Raw genomic sequence first — 18,729 nt, 5'->3', positions numbered from 1 at the left:
CTCCAGGTTGAGCTGTTGTTCAGCATCTTAGCTGTAGAGGGCAGTGTCACTGGCCCTCATAGGTGGGATCCGAACTGGGGCCCTCTGGCGTCCCAAGCCAGTTCTTAACCAACGCGCCACTCGGCCGGCCAGAGATGCTTGATTTTTATCTTCTAGACAGTGTGGGACTACTAAAGCAAGGAGGTGAAATGATCATTCTTGCACTTGAGGATCAACCTTTTAGTGGCTGTGTGGAGGTCTCTAGAGTTGAGGAACTGATTCAGTTCTGTTGAAACAGTTGGGGCTTTGCTACTCAAAGCATCCCCTGTGGAGAAAGAGCATCAACATCATTTGGGAGTGTGTTAGACCTGCAGACACTTGGGCCTCACTCAGAGGTACCAAATCACTTCACCGAGATTCCCAGGTGATTTGTATGTGTGGTAAATCAGACAAGCACTAATACAGGAACTATACTGATGGCTCTTGTGGCATTTGTGTGAGCCCCGGGGGTGGGGGTGGGGGTGTCGGGAGGGTTGGCCTGATCTTTTTTCTTCTGTTGTATCACAGATTTACAGACCATTCCATGACCTTTGTAACCCCAATTTTGAAAGGCTGATAGAAATTTAAACAAAATTAAAGTATATGAGAAATTCTATCCGCTTAAGCCATGACTTTTTAAAAACAGTTTAGTCATGGATTGTTAATGTATGAATGATTTCAGGGAGGCACACAAAAGACACTATTACATCTGTGCTATTTTATTTTTTAAGCTTGGTGATGGGATGCAGGTGTTTATATATTTGCCATTTTTGGTAAGTTGCAATATTTTATCAAATTCATAAAAGCTTGATTAAAAAGTAATGGTTAGTGATCTAAAAAGGCAAAAGAACAAGAACCTTCATCCAAAATGGTGCCTTAAGACCCATGTCATGGGTGGAAATAGAATTTAAATGATGGTGATAATATTCATGTAAATGGTAATAATTGGATTTGTTGAGTGTTCAATAAATGCTATTTTGGGGGCACTTGCTATGTGCTAAACACTGGTTTAAATGCTTTATATAGAACTCAGTTAATGCTCACAGTTCCTCTAGGAGGTAGGACCTATTATTTATCTCTATTTCATAGGAATATTTTCATAGGTAAAAAGTTGAAAGTGTGAAGATATCAGACACTTGGCCCAAGGCCACAAAGATAGTTGAGGAATGAAGATTTGAACTCCATTCCTGGAAATCCCAGGTCTGAGTTCTTTTTTTTTTTTCTTCAGCCCTCCTCTCAATCCCACCTCCACGTCTAAGCCATTGTTTTCAGTCTAGTTGTGGAGGATGCCGCTCACTGTCTAATGTTTGTATTATGATCATTGTGCTGCACTGGCTGAGGCAGTCAGTTGCCTGCAGCCAGCCGGCCACTCACAGCCGCTCATGCAGGCCACTCACGGCAGTCCAGCTCCTGGAGCCATTATTCACAATCTTAGCTGTGGAGGGTGCAGCTTACTGGCCCATGTGGGAATCGAACTGGCGGCCCTGTTGTTCAGAGCTCGCGCTCTTACCAACTGAGCTATCCGGCCACCCCAGGTCTAAGTTCTTAAACACTACACTATAGTGTAATATACAGCCTCCCTGTATAAATAGACATAGATAGAGGAAGACTAAGGATGAAGGATTGTAATGAAATAAATGTACTCCTTTTCCTTGACCAGGTCAGAGAAAAGCAAATGCAATATATGTTTGGCCTTGGAGTGACAACTGTTGTATTTGCCAACTGTCCTGTTCATATCTGAACTTGGGAAAATGAAATTTGGAGCTAGAAATGAATGATATTGAGAAAAATATCCCCATTCGAATCTAAAATATGAGAAAAATCCACTAACTAAAAATAACTATGTAAGGCCTCTCCTTGAAAACAACTATACCATCGATGCCCCCCTTTTGTTGTGGCTGAACTTTTCATCTTTCAAGACCCAGCTGAGTGTCATTCTGCTGCGAATCCTTTCCCCATTTTGTGAGATGGGGGGTCCCCTCCTTTTGCTGTCATCCCTTTCTCTTGTAATGATGATAATGGCCAAAACTTATTGAGCATTGCCGTGTATTGGACATGTTGTAAGCACTTCACTTATTTTATCTCCTTCTAATAGCCCTCGGGATGGTTATCACTATCTTCATTTTAGAGGAAGAAACTGATGTATTCCGAGATTAAGTAACTCATCTGACAACATGCAGTTGATACGTGGCAGAGCCAGAATTCAAATTCCAGATATCTGACCCAGAGCTGGGCCCTTTTCATCACAGAGCTATCTGCCCCCCTGGTCACATTGAAGCAATTTCCCCTCTTCTGACTCTTTCCAAATCATTCATTCATTTAAAGTATTATTGAAGGTATCCTGCAGGCTGGGCGCTGCTTCAGAGCTGTGAACACATTGGTGAACAAGCAAAGGTGCTTCCAGTCTAGGTGAAGGGTGAAGGACAAGGTCTTCCTGAAAGTGAGAAGAGCATCAGTAAAGGCCTGGGAGGGGAGGGCGCGAATCCTTTCTAAAACTCTTACACAGCTGGGGTGTAGAGTTCATGAAACGGGAGGAAAAGTGAGTTTTGAGGCTGAGCAGTGTCCAGACCATAAAGCTTCTTCTGAGCTTGTAAAGAATTTGGGTTGCAATTTTATTGTGAGGGTAATGGGCGCCACTAAATGGTTTTAAGGAAATTTGGAAAATGTTGATTTTTAAACTATGTTCATTTACATCTTGACACTTTAAGTTAGTGTCAATTAGTGATGTAAAAGAAACTAATCAGCTATTAACTTCATGTTCAGAAAGTCTCATTCAAGAAGTTTTTAAAAGAATAACAATGAAAGACATTGGGGAAAAAAAAACAATAAAACGTAACACTTTATTATTATTATTATTATTTTATCTTAGAAGGAATTCACCAAAGGTTTCATATTATGCTATGGCATCTTTAATTATAAAAAATAAGCAAATAAAATAACTTGCATCTGTCATTACCATGATATGTTTCATAACCTTTATATGCACATGGAGCTTAAAAATGTAATTTAACAATAAATAATGACATATACCAGATATGCTCACTGTTTATTCCAGTACTCAGCCAAAAACCTAAATATCATTTAAATTATAAATACATAATGCAAATATAATGGCACAAACATGTCTAAAGTGCAACCAAATCACAATAGGAGAATCATGCAAATTGTTCTAGATCAGCCGGAATCACTCTGTGCAGGGAACACAAGATGAAGCTTTGGAAGTTTTAGAGGGAGTTGGGGGAGTGGGATGGGGAAAGAGAAGCAAAAAACTAGCAACATTGTGAGAACTGCTTCTTTCCATATGTGTAGATATATGTATTATAGATACATATAGAAATATCATTGTGGGGAGAAAAGGGGGGTACCACGGTGTGAAGAGGTCACAGCAAAAAAAAGAGAATCTACTGGACTGAACTAAGAGAGAATTTTGATAGGAATACTCATGAATGACTTGTCGTATTGGGGTCCTGGTTTCGTGGGTTTTGCGAAATGGACACAACACACACACTTTAATAGCTTTTCTGGTTCAGGGAAGTCAGCCTTGCCTGGTGGGGGAGGAAGGGAGGGAGCGAGTCAACTTAGAGTATGGTCTACCTGATTTCCAAGAGGCTAAGGCAGTGTCCATATGTTTGGGGACCTGGGGATAGGACAGTTCTGAGTATAAAAATGCTCTTAACAATCTGATGTCAGCACGCTTATAGGCTGTGTGGGGACAAAGGCAGCAATGCTTGTGCTGCTGCTGCTGGGTCTGCTGCAGTCGCTCTTGGTCCTTGAGCAGCACGTTACTGGTTTTAAAGGCTTTATGGTAAAGTTGTATTGCTTTTCATTTTTCTGGAGATGTGCCCTCCCTCCTCCCACCAGGATTCCTATCACTCGATTTGGTCAAATCTTGAGTTTAGCCTAGTGAGAGTCAAGCACCAATAGTTTCTACATAAGCAAGTTTGGAGTGGCCCCTACAGTCCTACCCCTCCTCCTTCCTCCTTTCTCAACATTGACCTTTGGTGGGCAGTGACGCTCATAAGGGACTGTTGGGTTCAAGGACAGTGACCCTGAGAAACTACTGTTGTTCATAGATCGGTTAATCATTTGGCTTTGGTGGTCGCCATCTTGTAAACATCACAGCAGAAATGATCAAACCACCAGCTCTTCCTTCCCGCTTTCTTTTTTATATTTGCAATCCTACAGAGATGGCCCAGCTGCCAGGACTACTTTGGCAGGCAGCGTGCTACAGGACAAAAATGTAAGAGGAGTCTATTAAGGCTGGACAGCCCAGGGTTATTTATACCCCCTCAGCCCCAAGTCCCCCGAACTATAGACCCAAAGGCTGATTGACTCATTCCTGATTGATTTCATGGAAACGCTCCCACCCATCATCAGTTTATAGGCATACCAGGCACTGATGAAAGGTGGTGAGTCAAGAACTGCCACTTCCCAAGGTATAATAGGCCTTATTGCACTCTAAGTGGTCCAAGCCAAAGGGATGCTCTTTTTGGTTCCTGTCATTTCCAGTTGGATGTGACAGAGCTGTTTCAGGATAGGTCTAAGTCAAAAGTAGCCTCTGGGTTGAGGTGGGCTGGGAGATTTAAATCTTAACCTGGGGTCCTTCAGATAAACCTGTTGGTTTTTCCTATCTCATACAGGCCCATCTTCAGTTTTGATGTTGACGAAAACTACTTCTACCCCCTTAGTTATAAAAAAGGCCACAAGGAGCATTTATGTGGATATCTGGAAGTGAGATAGTTATTCCATTCCCAGGAAAAGAAAAATAAAGCTAAGTTACAAAACTAAATCTATATGCAATAAAGTTATTATATACTGCTTTGTTTAAGCAGAGTCCTCTGGAAATTTATGTACAGTACATTAGTTTTCAGCTATTTATATTCCACAGTTAGACCTTAAGATTCTCTGGTTTTAAGACAATTGTTAAAGATACTTTTAAAGCTCTGAGCAGTTACAGTACATAAAGATGTTAGCTTTTTGTTTTTCATTAGATGCAAGAAGAGGCAGGCTCAAAGTCTGGTTGGAGAGCCAGGCTTGAGCAATTTGGTAAATGTGTTGGAAAGGAAATTAGACATGGGAGGATCAAGACCATAAGACACTAGCTCATGAGAGATCAAGAATTCAAACATGACATTCATATTCGTCCATGGCCAGCACAGATTCATAACACGAATTCCATTTAACATCTTTATGAGCATTAAAGACATGCATTTAAATTAAGTTGCTTCTTATCAGCTAACTCTACTGGGGCAACCATTCTAAAGGGCTCTTCAAATTACAATGACTGGGGAATTACATGAATGTTGTGTGTTTGAGAGTAGATTGGAGGGGAGCTGGGAAAAGACATGGTAGAGGAAAATGATAAAAGAGGGTCCTTTCTCCTGAGGAGAGGCAGAAAGATCACACATGTTCTGTTTGTGGGAATACTGCCATTGCGGAATGTTGGGATATTGATTACAGAAGCCTAATTTCATGCAATTTTCTTTAAGGGGGGCATAGAAAAGAGGAACTACTTAAAAAAAAAATCAAACCAGGCACAGTACACACAAAGTTGGTGTGTGAACACCCTTAAAATGATACTAGTTTGGTGAGGCTGTGAACACCTCTCCCTGGTTATGCACTCTCTTGTGAGGTGCGTTTGATGTGGGAGGGAGAGGACACCTCACCTCGGAGGTTCCTGAGCAGGACTTTCAGCTTCTGTGGCTCACTGGTGCGCCTCCTGTTGAAGTCAGCTCGCGGGTGTGTTTGGGCACAGTGATCTGTCTGCAGGATGTGAAAAAGGCTGGCCATGTTGGGCCCAATTTTCTCCATCAGGCTGTCTCTGATTGTGCTGACAGTGTCTCCATCACATTCCAGTAGGCTTCGGACAAGCCTGTTATAGTATCTGCATTGGGAAAGAGAATGCGTGAGACAGTCATTCAGTGATAACAAGGCAAGAGCGGGCTTTCTTCGGGGCTCCAGCCAACACTGGTCCGGAATGGCTAGACCGTGCAAACCCAAAGAGTTCATCAGCCGACAGGCGCTTTGGCGCCTAGCCTTTGTGCAGTGTTTTCTTAATATGAGTATGCAAGCTTCCAGGATTGAGCACACAATGCAAGACAGGTCCGCCTTCGTGTTTAGAGCTCATGGGGTCTACTTTGGATGATAGGCTGACAGTGATGTGTAAAAGTTTTAGAAACAGAATCATAGAGCTAGCTGGAATTGTAGAGGCCGTTTAGTGACTATTTCATCATCTCACTTTACAGAGAAGACACTAAGGTGCAACAGCTGAAATCACCTGTCTAAGGTCATCCAATGGGTTAGTGGTGGAAGCAGGACTTAGTCAAATATCATGAGATGAGCCCGACACTCGACACTTATATTAATAGTTATTGCACATAAATTTGCAGTTATTTTGATGCCTCTTGCAATTTTCCTTTTTCTTGGTGCTGTGTGTGTATAGGTATCCGTTCACGTGAGTACATATTCTGACTCAACTTCTATTTTTAAAGGAATCTCCAGTCTGCTGTGTCAATACACTCCAAAGGTATATTCTAGTGAGAGGGCCCCATGCCAGGCAAGGAGGATATTTAAATGGAAAGATTTGTGGTCTTTAATGGTTCATGCCTCAATAATTCCAGGAAGCCTTCTCTCACTGCTCTAGCTTTTTCTGGTCTCTTCCCTTTTTTTTGGACATTTTATAGATATTTGGTTAGCATCACACAGGACGGCATTTGGTGGTTAGTGATGGTTTTGTTTTCCTGACTAGACGCTAAACTTCTTGGAGGCAGGATTTGTGTCCTTATCCTTTGTATCCCTCATGTGCCAGTGTCACAGGGCAATATTGTCCATTCACTGTTGATTTATTTTGTGGCCACCAAGGAAATGAAGCTTTAAAAATATAATTCTCTCCCACAAGTCATGATTCCCACCAGAAAAATTATCTGCAGTTCTGTTAAGTATTACAAGAAAACCCTTGTGTTTGGTATAAACTACCTTCATGTTTGGTGCAAGTCCTGTAAGCATCCCAAACACTGCAGCTAAGTGTTACGGCTCAGAAAGGATTAAGCTGTCTAATATTTATAGCATAGCAATGATTTGTCCTATTCTTTGGGAAGACAGTTCCGGTATTTTCCGCTTTGAGTTGGGATGCGTTTCCTCCATTTCGAGGTGGTGACAGTTGTGAAAACCCATTACTTCTGTGTTCACTATTACGAGACTCTCCTGATGACAGTGATCTGCAGTATTTATGTGGAGAGACCCTTTCCTGAGAGGAGCCTGAGGATCGCCAGGGCCATAAGATCTTCCGTGAAAGGCAACCTATTTATTTTTAACTCACCTCCCGGAGCACAGGATCAAACATCTTTCCAGAATAACTTAACCCCCCAGAGAGGTCCTTTCAAGGATGTACAGCAAATAGGGTGGAATGTGGGTAATGAAGCAAAACGGTCACCCTTCTGTGAGTGAGCAGAATGAATTTGGGTACTGAAAGCTAAGTGTCCTGTCTGGGTCTCGGACACAATCCTGGCTCCACCTCTCTCATGAGGATGGGGGGTTTTATATCCCGCTGTTGTTAAAATTGGGATTCTCTGGCAGAGAAACACATTTTCCAACCCCTTGGAATGATAAAGTACATGAGTCAAAGCAGATCTCACTTGGATGGGGAAGTAGGGAGAAAAATGGTTTTGGAAAAACTGAGAATAAGCTACTTTGTACCAATGGCTTCAGAAGTCTACACACCCACATGGATTCCCCAGGCACCTCTTTACTTGTGGATTCTGCTAGGTCATGGGTCCCCTGGATCTCTGTGTCCAGTTCACAGGGTGATTAGATCCTAGAGAATAAGGTTTTGGACCCCCCACCCCCATAAAGACCTTATAACTTAGAAGTCTTCCACTTCTAGAAAGAATTATTCACGCCAGATGACCTCCCATATGGGCTGGAGAAGATGGTCTTTCCTTAGATCAACATGGAAAGCTCTTGCCTGAGTGAAGAAATCTAATACCAGTAAGGTAACTCGGCTTCTGTAGCTGGCCTCGCCTCTTTAAGGCCAGGTGTGTCCCTTGCCCCGCTTTGTCAAAGGGCCTACTTTCTTTCCTTGAGGGCTCCCACCTTTATTGATGCTTTCTCTGCTTGCCTAGATAGGATACCTGTTCTTGGTGTTTCTGGGTACCTTGCCAGCCTGACTGTTCTTAGTGACTTAGAGATTATTTATGAGAGTGTGTCTCTAGTAAAAGATGCCTTAGCAATTGTCACATATTTAATTGAGCACCATCTGGTACCAAGTCTTGATGTCACTATAGCTGTGGGTAAGATGTGCCTTCTCTTTGAGGAGAGGATGTACACAAATCTAATTGTTGATCACCCTGGGGCACATTTATTCAGTTTTGCTTGGTTGGTATTCTATTTTTGGATTATACTGCAGGTTTTATTGGCTGCCATTTTTGAAGAAGAAATCAAATAGCTTGGCTTCAGGCCATGTGAGTTCTAGGCTCAACTCTGTCATTTACCAGCTGTGTGACCTTCAGCAGGTTGCACCCCTCTCTGGGCCTTTGTTCTTTAATCAGTAAAATGAGGCAGTTAGTCTGGATAACCTCTATGGTCACCTATGACAGTCTGTGTTTGTAGGGATTTGCTACATATGTTCCTTGTCAATTTAACAAAAAACAGTGCAGCTCTGCCTAAGGTCCATCCTTTACATGATGGGCCTTAAGATTTAAGATTTCTGTCTTCATTTTTATGGCAGTTGGTGGGGATCTGTTGCAAAGATTTGATGGGCGAAGCGTTTTGGTCACCCAGCCTGGAAGGACCTCTTAAAGCATCTTTCTTCTTTCCCAGTTTGGAAATTCCATCACTGCCTTTTTTTTTCCTTGGAAAAGAATAAGATCAGATATTCTCCACAGCGACTGTTTCAGCCATGCTTACCCAAATACACACATACTGCCTAGGAACATACTGTGTGAGGGTTTATAAATAGTCCTTTGTTTCCCTTGATCAATATTATTCTTCTGTTTCCTGTTCCCTATCCATGCCCTAGAGAGCTGGAAGCTTTGTCCGTTTTCTCACTCTGGGTCTGGGTTGGTCAAATTCCTTCTCAAGCCTCATACTATCCAGCCTGCCAGATCAATGTTGCTTGCTTCCCTCATGGTTCAAAGTGTAGCTTGCATATTCAGCCAGGGGGACACTCCAGCTCTCCTGCCACTTCTAAGTGCATTTCTCTCATGGAAAACTTCCCTGTCCTGCTTCCTGGTCCAGTCACAGGCTTTGGGATTCTCCCAGGCCCAAATCTCAGGCTAGATAAGTCACAGGAAGGTGGAATGAACCTGTAACTACTTCCTTTCTCAATTCTGTGCCAAATGGCACAAGTTAGTGTGTATCTATGGTGGGACAGAGGCTGGGAAAGCAGGATGTTTCAGGAGAGTGAGGAGCTTAAATAGAGCAAATCAAGCCCAGAATGGAACCGGAAACCTCTACAGTTCTCAGCAGGAATAACATTAGCCAGTTGAAATGAAATAATTGGAGAAAGGTAAGAGTTGCATGGAAGGTTCTGGTCTTCAAGGGGCGGCCATTTTTTCCCCGCTTTCCTAATGTGATTCTGCTACAGTAAAAGAAGGAGATAACAGGACTTCTTGTGATCATTTTATAAAGGTGAGAAGAAGGCACCTATTGAAAGGAATAATGGCCTGATTAAACCTATTACTAGTCTCTTCTTACATAGTTAGGATCACCTGTCCAGAATCAGTGTCATCCTTTCTATAAGACCTCTTTCTTCATAATGGAAGATTCTACCTCAGTTGAAATAGAGAGATGAGTATTGCCTCAAAATTGGTTGGTTGCATGCCATATTATAGATCATGAATTGTGACAGGCTCCTTAAAGATCTAAACTTATAATAATGGCTTCACTAACATACTCCTTACCCCTCCAGCTACCACACAAACACATCCTTTGTCCCTAGCCCCTGTCTCACTAAGAATGCTTTACTTCCCTTCCTTATGGTAAAGGGTCTCCAGCAATGAGCCAGGTTCTTTTTCTCCCCAGATGTAATAAGAATCTTCCTAGGAGAATTTTAAGACCAAGGTCAATACAAAGAGACAGGCCATTTGAGATAAATGCTGGCTTTGGTTTTCCTGTTCTGAGTAAATCAGTTCGGACTGATGATAAAGTAGCTTCCAAGGACTGAACTGAATTTATAAATTGACACAAGGTTCGGAAGACAGACCTATAGTTAAGAGTGAATCAGAACTTTTACAAAGTTTTAACGTCAGGGGCCTTCACCTTTCCCTAAGGAAGAGCTACTTTTCCCATCTTCCAGTTGCCTTTATGTACACGCCTGAATCACTGGGGAGCCCCAGAAGGACTAGGTTGTCTTCACTACCTGAAGAAGGGTGGCAGCACCTGGCTAGGAAATTCATCAGGGAAGTCTGCGTTAACTCCCAGGTGGTCAGAGTAACATGAATAGGACTGATCTTTGTGAATACATGCAGCATTGACTGGAGAGTCAAAGAATCATAGCATTTCAGGATTGAGAGTCAAGTTTTAGTTTATGGGGCGTCACAGTCGGCTGAACTTGACCGACCTGTGTTGCCTCAGCCATACCTCCATGCTATCCTCATCAGCACCTCTCTTAACTTGATCACAAGTGGGGAAGCCCAGGTCTTGCTGGGAACCTTTCTAGGCCACGGAACGAGGATGTGTTAGGTGTCCACTCCTGGCTGGTGAAGACAGTGAGTCAAGGTGCAGAAAGGCATGATGCTCAGATATTACCAGCTATGGATTTGGGTGGCATTAGACTACTAAGATGAGAATGTGATCTGGGCAGTCACCAGGACATCGGTCCAGGAAATCTAGGACCAGAGGAATGGGATAACATTGGCCTGGAATGGAATATGGGAATCTTCTCGTCCAGCCATTTCACTTTTTGCAAAAAAAATGTGAATCTCAGTGAAGTGAGATGGCTTGCTCTGGGTTACCTAGAGACATATCTGATTGGGCTTGGGGCTGACTCAAAATACTTGCAGATTTCAAAGACCGCATTATGACATTTGACCAGGGTTTTTATAATGGCCAGTTGTACTGTGCATAGTCATTCAGCTACATTTGATGTCTCAAAAGTGTGTTTCCATAAACTTCACAATTCCCTTCAGGCTTATGGCAAGAAAGTGACAATGAAAATGCACCCAGGGATGCTGCAAATGAAGCTTTCTATTAGCTCCATGGGAAGACTTTTCCTATAACAGTGGGAAAAAAAAACCACCCCAGCCTGCTTAAGCTGTCACAACCAATCACAAACATTTTTCCTACAAAAGCTGGGAAGACTGCAAGCTGAAATAAGAGCATGACTGTGGCAATTTAACCCCCTTCTGTGTCTGGCTCTGTCAGCCAACCACTCCTCATTCCACCCTAATTGCAAAAGTGGACTCGTTCGGTACCTGTTGGAGAAGTGATTGGGGAGCTGGACGACTTCTGTGATGGCTTCGGGGTTCCGCTTGGCGATGCTGCACACATTCAGCTTGCTGTAGCACTCCTCCTGCACCTCGGCAATCATCCTCTGGAACGTGGAGCACCTCCGAATGGTGACGAAGACCTTGGCGGTGACCCCGTTGGCGATGCACTTCAAGCTCTCTTTGACAAATGCTTTTCCCTGCCAAGGAAGGGGGTGGGAGGAAAAACTTCAGCTCAAGCTGACAAGAGGGGACAGGGCGTACAATGTGTGGAACTTAAGGGGGCTCTTGACGCTGTATCACGGCCATCTGTGTGTCCTTGCCATGAGAAAATTGTATGCTGTGGCCAGGATAAAAAAATGTCCCACCTCCCTAAGACTACCTTAAGAATTGAGCTCCACAGAGATGAAATGAGACAAGAGAAAAAAAAAGAGGCAAACCATAATCAACCACCCTGCAGCTTAAAAATAGCCATCACATGGCTTTGTATGCTTGGGATTGAGACTTCGATAACTCAAACCATGAGCTCGTAGGTAGGCTAGGTCATACAGTGAGAAGAACTTCTTTGCTAGAAGAACATTTTTATTTCCTCTTGACGAGGCAAAGATTTTCTGCTCATCACTCCTGCCTTATAAGACAGACTCTGTCAGCAGCATGTTACAATTTTGCCTTAGAGTGGGTGAGGAGTGTCTTATACAGAACCTTATGTCCAGGTCAAAAATTTGTGTGTGTGTGTGTGGGTGTGTGTATACGTGTACACACATTGGAGATGAGAATTTAGAATGAGGATGATGAGGAGAGCTGGTTCCCTACAAGACTGGCTCATAAGAACCATAGTCTAATGTTAAAGACAAGCAGCCAGTGGGAGTAAGGGTCAAGGTCTTATTACCTGAGTGTCAAATTTAGCAGCGCTGTACAAGAAGGATTTACAGATGTCGTACATCCCATCTGTGTCACAGGTGGAGTTTTCCAGGCATGCAAAAGCCCCACAGCCAACCTGCAGAGCACTGTTGAGGCAGCGAACCACTTCAGCTGAAAGAGACAAGTCCATCCAATCCGGGTCAGACAGTGAGGGCGGCTCCAAAGGATCAAGTTGGTGCGGTGGCAAAATTCAAGGACACCGGGTCAGAAGAACTTAACCCAGAAGACTGTGACGGGGCCAGTGCATAGACCCATTCAGAGCGGGGTGGGGGGCGAGAAAGCGAGGGCCCAGGCAGATCCCTTTGGCTTACAAGAGCCAGAGCACATGGCGTAGAGGGCATGTGTTTCCCCTCGGAGATACATGCGCTTGGTGTCACCATTACCGCATAGTTAGGGGGCTGGAGAGGAAGGTTGGGGTCCTTGGAGGGCACGGGGCTTGAAGCAGCTCTGCAGGGCCAAAGGGCATCACTTAGAGCCTGAGAGTGTGGGATGGGAAAAGCAGCAGCTGGTGGTCAGGTTTCGGAGGTGGAAAGGTGAGGGAGTCCATTTGGCTCCGGAAAATGCACTCCAGAGTCATAAGGATGGAATTTTAGTCTAAACGGCGGAGAAGAATTTGCCAGGAGTCCCTTCCGAATTAGGGCTTTTAACTTACCTTCGTATTGGCAGAAAGGAATCTGAGCCGTTCGTGTTTCACCCCAACCCCCCACCATAGGACAGTGCTTAGAGGTATGCATAATCTTTCATATTATAAGCCTTTTTTTTTTTTTTTTTTAAAAAGAGAGAAACACAGGTGTGGAATAACAAGGCCAAGGCACCCCTTGTGCAAGACTGGAAGAAAACCGCAAAGAACTTGCATGAGGCTTTTCTACATTCTGGATAAGATCTCCCATAAAAGTAATTTCTCTCCTACGGAAGGGGGGTGTTCTGGCAGGCAGCTCGGCAAGAAATGATCTGCAGCGGCCTTCATACCATAGGATTCTCCTCCGAGATCAAAAGCTTGGTTCGGTTAGGCTTTCCCTCCCCCTCCCACCTCCCGCAGCCTCTGGGATGTTACAAGTCATTTCCCTAATTATATATTTCCACGGGTTCAAATTATAACTTTGCTTTAAGCAGTTTTAATATGCATTAGGGTTGCTATTGTTTTAGGCAAGCTCGAATTGTGAATCACTGCATCTCTATAGCAACTAAGTACAAAAGGAAGTGAAGCAAAGCCCTTCTCTTGGCAAGGACCTGCTCTTCCGAGGGGAGCATGGTCTGCAGCATTTGGACACCTGCGATCCCATCTTGGCTGACAGTTGGGGGAGCGAGGGCAGCAATGGAAGAGGAGCAAAGCTGACAGGCAAAGTCAAAAGGCAGAGGTGTCAATGCTGGCTTCCTAGGGACTCTTTTCCTTTGCAGGCTAAGCTCATGCACAATTAACTGCTCCAGGAGTCAGGACTCGAGGGAGACCTTCCCCTTGGAGAAACAGCTGCTACGTTTCACAAATACGTTTCTCTGCAAGGGGGCTCTCTGGCCAGGGGCTGCACGGGGCGACTGAATGGAGCCCGAGAGAGAGCAGGATGGAAGAGAAGGAGCAGTGGTGGGGGTGGGATGTGTAGGGTTTTCTCTGAATCTGTCCTGGATTTGTCAGACTTGAGGGCTATGGTTCCGTAAATCCGTCTGCAGAGGGAGCTTTCGGTGTGTTCTCTGAAGGGGTGGGGAAGTCAAGTCTTAAGGGTGAAGGAAGAGGGACAGCATCAGCCAAATCATGTCTCACCTTAAGATCAGCTTCAGCTTCTGGAAAGTATAGAGAGCGCTTTGAAGCATGCCAACATTCAAGCCTTCCCCCAGCCCCTCCCCCCAAAAAGGGTACGTGCCAGATTTCAGGCAATCAGGCGAGGCTTATGCAATGAAATACCCTCAGCAGAGCGCCCGGCTTCTTCGTTAGTTGCGTGCAATTTATTAAACAAAGGAGCTCCACTTCCTAAGGCTATTGGATTACACTGGCAGTTTATTGCCATCAGGCATGAAGCACATTTATTATCAAGATCAGCCGTCACAGACACAGTTGCAAAAGCGAGAGGCAAATGAGGACAGCTCTTTGGGGGAGAAACTGGTCCTGGGTTTGCCGCTTACCTGAGTTCTGAGCTGCCACCCGGGATTTCCTGGGGCTCACAGAATCATTCTGCTCCGCCTCATGGGTTGCAGAAGCACTGATCACCAGCACCAGAAGCACTGCTGAGTTTTGGAGCATTCTCTGAGAAGTTTCCGCTAAGTTGTCGGGTTTTTTTTTTCCTCCCCCCCTTTCCTCTTTCCCTCTCCCGGCTTGAGGGAAGATGTGGATCTGGATACACTGAAAGCCTAGGTGAGGATTTGATGAGGATTTGCTGCTGCTGCTGCTGCTGCTGCTCCTGCTGACGCTTTTGCTGCTGCTGCTGCTGCAGTCGCTGCTTCTTGCACCTCTTGCTTTTGCAAACTGGGGGCCCAAGAGCTGCACCCAGGGGTTTTATAGCCTTCTTATCGGTCCTTAGGATCAGGGACCAATCAGGTCCCTCAACTGGTCTGGGTAGCCAATCAGAGGGCGCACTCATTGGGCTGGAGCTATTTGACTTCTTAGAAATATTTTCCAGCAAATTAAAAGTACCTGCTGCCAATGTTTCATATGTGTGTGTGACTGTGTGTGCATAGATGTGTGAAAAAGCTATTTTTACAGAATTAAAGGATAACTTTGCATTTACTGAACTAAAGGAAAATCATATGACAATCTCAACAAGGTGCATTGGGAAGCTATTCATCTTTTTAAAAAATGAGCTAAGGGCGGGGAATGGGCGGCAGCATCGGCAGGATGGGTAGCTTGATCTCTTTGGATTCGAATTCAACCTCCTTATAGCAGTTTTACCCTACTTTTAACAGCACATTGTCTGTGTTGTAAGCTACAGACAGATGCAGCTCCTCCCCCATCTCCTCAGCATATCCATGGTCACAGGTCTGTGATGCATTTTGGTTGGATGTGAGCATCCTGAGTTCACACACACGGGATCCCTTGAAAGGGGACATATGTGCGGAAGGGCCCTGATGGACAGGGACAGGGCAGCTTTGGACTGTGGCCCCAGTTCCTTTATTGCTGAACTCTATGGCCCTGGTCAAGTCCTTTTACGTTGCTCTACCTTTGTTTTCAAAGCTGTGAAATGTCAAGGCTGGCGTCTAGCATTCCTTAGGCCTCTAACCCTGTGATTCTCTAGTAAGACAAATGAACCTTGACTCCATCTTTTTAGGCCCCAGCAGGATTGCAAAGCCCAGGAGTGTTAGCTACCATAGGGACACACATGCACACCTGCACACACCACATCGTGAATGCCTGGAAATTAATAAGCTGTGCACTCAAGCCCAGCAACCTCATAATCACGTTGAAACAATAAGCTGACCAAAGCAAGACTAAACCTGCTGGGGAAACCAGTTCATTTCTTGGGGGACAGGTGAGTGGAGGGGGCAGCAGGACTGGGAAGAGAAGTAGAAAAGCCCAGAATGTGTAGGAGAGGACACTAGGTAAGCCCTAGACTTAATGGGGAAATTACAGTAGCATCACAAATTATGACTCATGTAGATGCTCCTATTTCCTTATAAGTTGGCTAGGCAACACTGAGGCTTGTCCTCAATCTGTGAAGGAGATTAATATTCCAGGAGAGGATTTATCAGGGTGGAGAGGTGGTCGTTAAGGACTGGGGGTGAAGTGAAGGGATTAAGCAAAAAAAAAAAAAAACACACCACAAAACAAAACCAAAACAAACAAACAAAACCCAACAACAACAACAAAAAACAACGGAAAAAAAGAATTTAAAAATTTCAGAAGGTAAATGAGAAAGGGCCATTGGAGATTCATATAAACACAGATAGGATGATCTTACAAAGAAACAGGCAGCCAGTGGTTTCAGTGTAAATCCTAAAATCTTCAGACAAAGATTGAAGAAAGAGTGACAACTCCATTAACCACAAACCAAGAATCAGATCTATATGTGGGTGGGGAGTGGACTTGCTGAGTGATTACAGACCCCATTTCAAAAAAAAAAATGCTGTTTGGAAACCATGAAGTTTGCTAGAAAAGGGACAGAGGAAATAAAAGATAAAGGAAATACCTGTGGAAAAGAAAGAAGTTTGCTAATTTTCATGAAATAATAAGTGCATTTCGATTTATATTAACTGGCCTGATTGGTGTTCTTCAAGTATGTGTATCATCTGGGTTGGGTGCTAGGGGATGAACAGGGAGGGTAAAAGAGAAGAGATATAGAAGAAGGAAAAGGAATGATTCTTGTCATCGAGAAGCTTGAAGTCAAGTTGGGAAGATGGTCAGCCTCAGTCATATTTCCTGAAGGTTCCGGATGTCAGGACCTCGCATGGTTAGAGAAGGCCATGGTCATCATTGGCTAGGGATGTGGGGGAGGCTTCCTGGAAGAATCGTCAAGGAAGGAGCAGTGAGGAAAAGATGTGAACTGCTCTCATTGCTTTTCCAGAATTTAGGGAAAAGCTATGGCATTTTTTTTTTTTTTAAGTTTGTGTTTTGGAAAGCTCAGAGGTTGCTTTTATTGCTTCAGGCAAGAGTGGTAGATGTCTGGTAGTGTATAGCTCAGTGTCCTGTTCTAGAAGGAGGACAAGAGGCTAAATGCATGCATTTTCTTCTTAAGGATCTTGATTTCTGTTCCTCAGAATTGTCTACCTCTTTAGCCATTCATTCTTCATTGTTAAATGCAGTGCTGTTGGTTTCTCTTGTTGGACGTTCCCCATGTTGGGGATGATGATGGCTTACTTCCCACCATCCACATTCTTTTTCTCTGGTTCTTCCAGCAGAACACATTGTCCTAATAAGTGTAAGGATGTGCTGCTCTGTGTTTTCTCTGATGTTGATTTATTGTTCCTCCTTGTTTTGCTCCCTTACTATCATGTGTCTGGATGTTCCTTGCTGGGTGTGCAAAGTATCTCACAATGACAGATAAGCTGTCATCTAAAGAAATTGAACAGTGGTCAGCCATTTTGGTTTGCATATAACTAATGTGAGCATTAGTACATTTGAGGACATCAAAGGACAGAGCTGAAGTAGAACTAAACAGAAACATCCAATGTCAAGTTTCTTCCCAGGAATTCAAGGATATTTGAATGTCCACAGTCATTGTGCTTTTGTCTTGAATTTTAATATAGCAATGATAGGAGAGTCTTGGGAATTCTGCAGGTGATGTCCAGTTCCTTTGCAATTTCTCCTGGGGGACAGGAGTAGGAGTGAATATAGAGGATTTTGAATGTCAGATTTCAGAGCTTGAATCTTATCCTGCAAGCCACAGGGATCATTAAGGGTTCTTGAGTACGAATTGTTAAATGATGTGTTGATACTAGGGCTTGGGGAAGATCTTTTGATCATCCTTAAGATGGTTTAGAGGAAGAAAATAGATAAGGTTATAAGACTAGTTAGCAATATCAGTTTGTATGGATGAGGTCCTGGATAAGGACGGTAGCAGTGGAAAAGGAAGAGAAGAAAAAATATGAGCGACATTTTAAATAAAATGGAAATTTTCAATTAACCCAAGAACTCTATTGGAAAAAACCTTTCTCCCACTTTAATGATAATGGAGATCATGTACCTTCATTCCCCATTTATTGGTTATGCCTTTTAGCTGACAAGACTATCTAGCATCTCCAACAGGCAGCCACTTTCTGGCACTCTGTTAAGGCAGTAGACTTACCTAACAGAATGACTTAACTGGGCTTCTAAAAGATAAGAAACCTTCACAAGCCTGTCTACACGAGTTGAAGGTGCCCCCAGGTGCAGTGGGTGGGAGGGGAGGGGAGACTTTGCCATCTCCCCGGAGCAGGGAAAGTGCAAAGAAGTGGGTGGGGGAAGCTGCCAACACCTAAGGCTGGGTGATGATGCCCGTGCAAGGCTGGCATGAGTTCAGTGAAAGATGAAGCCAACAATCTCTGGGGCTTTGTTGGATTTGGCTAGCTTAAAGCGAGGCAGTGAACAGCTCTTTGCCTTTTTGGTGAGAGGAGCCCAGGCGCATCATCTCTTGGTAAATGTTTCTTTTGTTGTCAACAGAGTACGAGACGCCTCAAGGTTGGTCTGACACAGTGATCGAGGTTGGAGTGTCATTGTCATCCTTGTTCGGGAATTCTGGGCTCCGTGTTGTCATGCCTTTCTAACCTCAAAAAATAGGAGGAAGGGGAAAGGAGGACGATGAGGGGACACATTTTTGTTTTCATCTCTCTATAAAGATACCAGGTTTTCTGTGTGCACAGTCTCAACACTCCTGAGCGAGTCTTTGCCTTTTTATTTGTATTTGATTGCTTTAAACTCTGCCAAAGGAAAAAAAAAAGTGAGAGAATACGTTAAGAGGACAAACTT

General features: G+C 43.9%; 1 protein-coding gene across 2 annotated transcripts; it reads right to left on the bottom strand.

Annotated features, from left to right (window-relative positions):
- Positions 1–1,906: 1,906 nt before the first annotated feature.
- On the bottom strand, positions 1,907–14,802 carry STC1 (stanniocalcin 1). 2 transcript variants are annotated; one of them, XM_019625404.1, is made up of 5 exons: positions 14,478–14,691; positions 12,331–12,473; positions 11,430–11,641; positions 5,685–5,902; positions 1,907–2,452 (listed from the first exon to the last, which is right to left on the bottom strand). In XM_019625404.1, the coding sequence occupies exons 1-5, from the start codon at positions 14,593–14,595 to the stop codon at positions 2,424–2,426; spliced, it is 720 nt and encodes a 239-aa protein (XP_019480949.1). In that variant the 5' UTR covers positions 14,596–14,691; the 3' UTR covers positions 1,907–2,423. The 2 variants fall into 2 exon arrangements, with proteins under 2 accessions (XP_019480949.1, XP_019480950.1); XM_019625405.1 differs by lacking the exon at positions 1,907–2,452 and having other exon boundaries at positions 2,838–5,902; positions 14,478–14,802.
- Positions 14,803–18,729: the final 3,927 nt, after the last annotated feature.

The sequence above is a fragment of the Hipposideros armiger genome, unplaced genomic scaffold, assembly GCF_001890085.2.
Source record: "Hipposideros armiger isolate ML-2016 unplaced genomic scaffold, ASM189008v1 scaffold_625, whole genome shotgun sequence".
Lineage (NCBI taxonomy): Eukaryota > Metazoa > Chordata > Mammalia > Chiroptera > Hipposideridae > Hipposideros > Hipposideros armiger.
Note: the sequence above shows the minus strand (reverse complement) of the source record. Positions and strands in the feature narration are given on the sequence as shown.

Bases quoted from the DNA above. Each gene is read 5' to 3' on its own strand.
- STC1 (XM_019625405.1), bottom strand. From the start codon at position 14,595: ATGCTCCAAAACTCAGCAGTGCTTCTGGTGCTGGTGATCAGTGCTTCT. The intron at 12,474-14,477 runs GTAAGCGGCAAA...TGTCTCTTTCAG, and splicing joins GGTGGCAGCTCAGAACTCAG to CTGAAGTGGTTCGCTGCCTC. The intron at 11,642-12,330 runs GTAATAAGACCT...CTTCCTTGGCAG, and splicing joins CTGCTAAATTTGACACTCAG to GGAAAAGCATTTGTCAAAGA.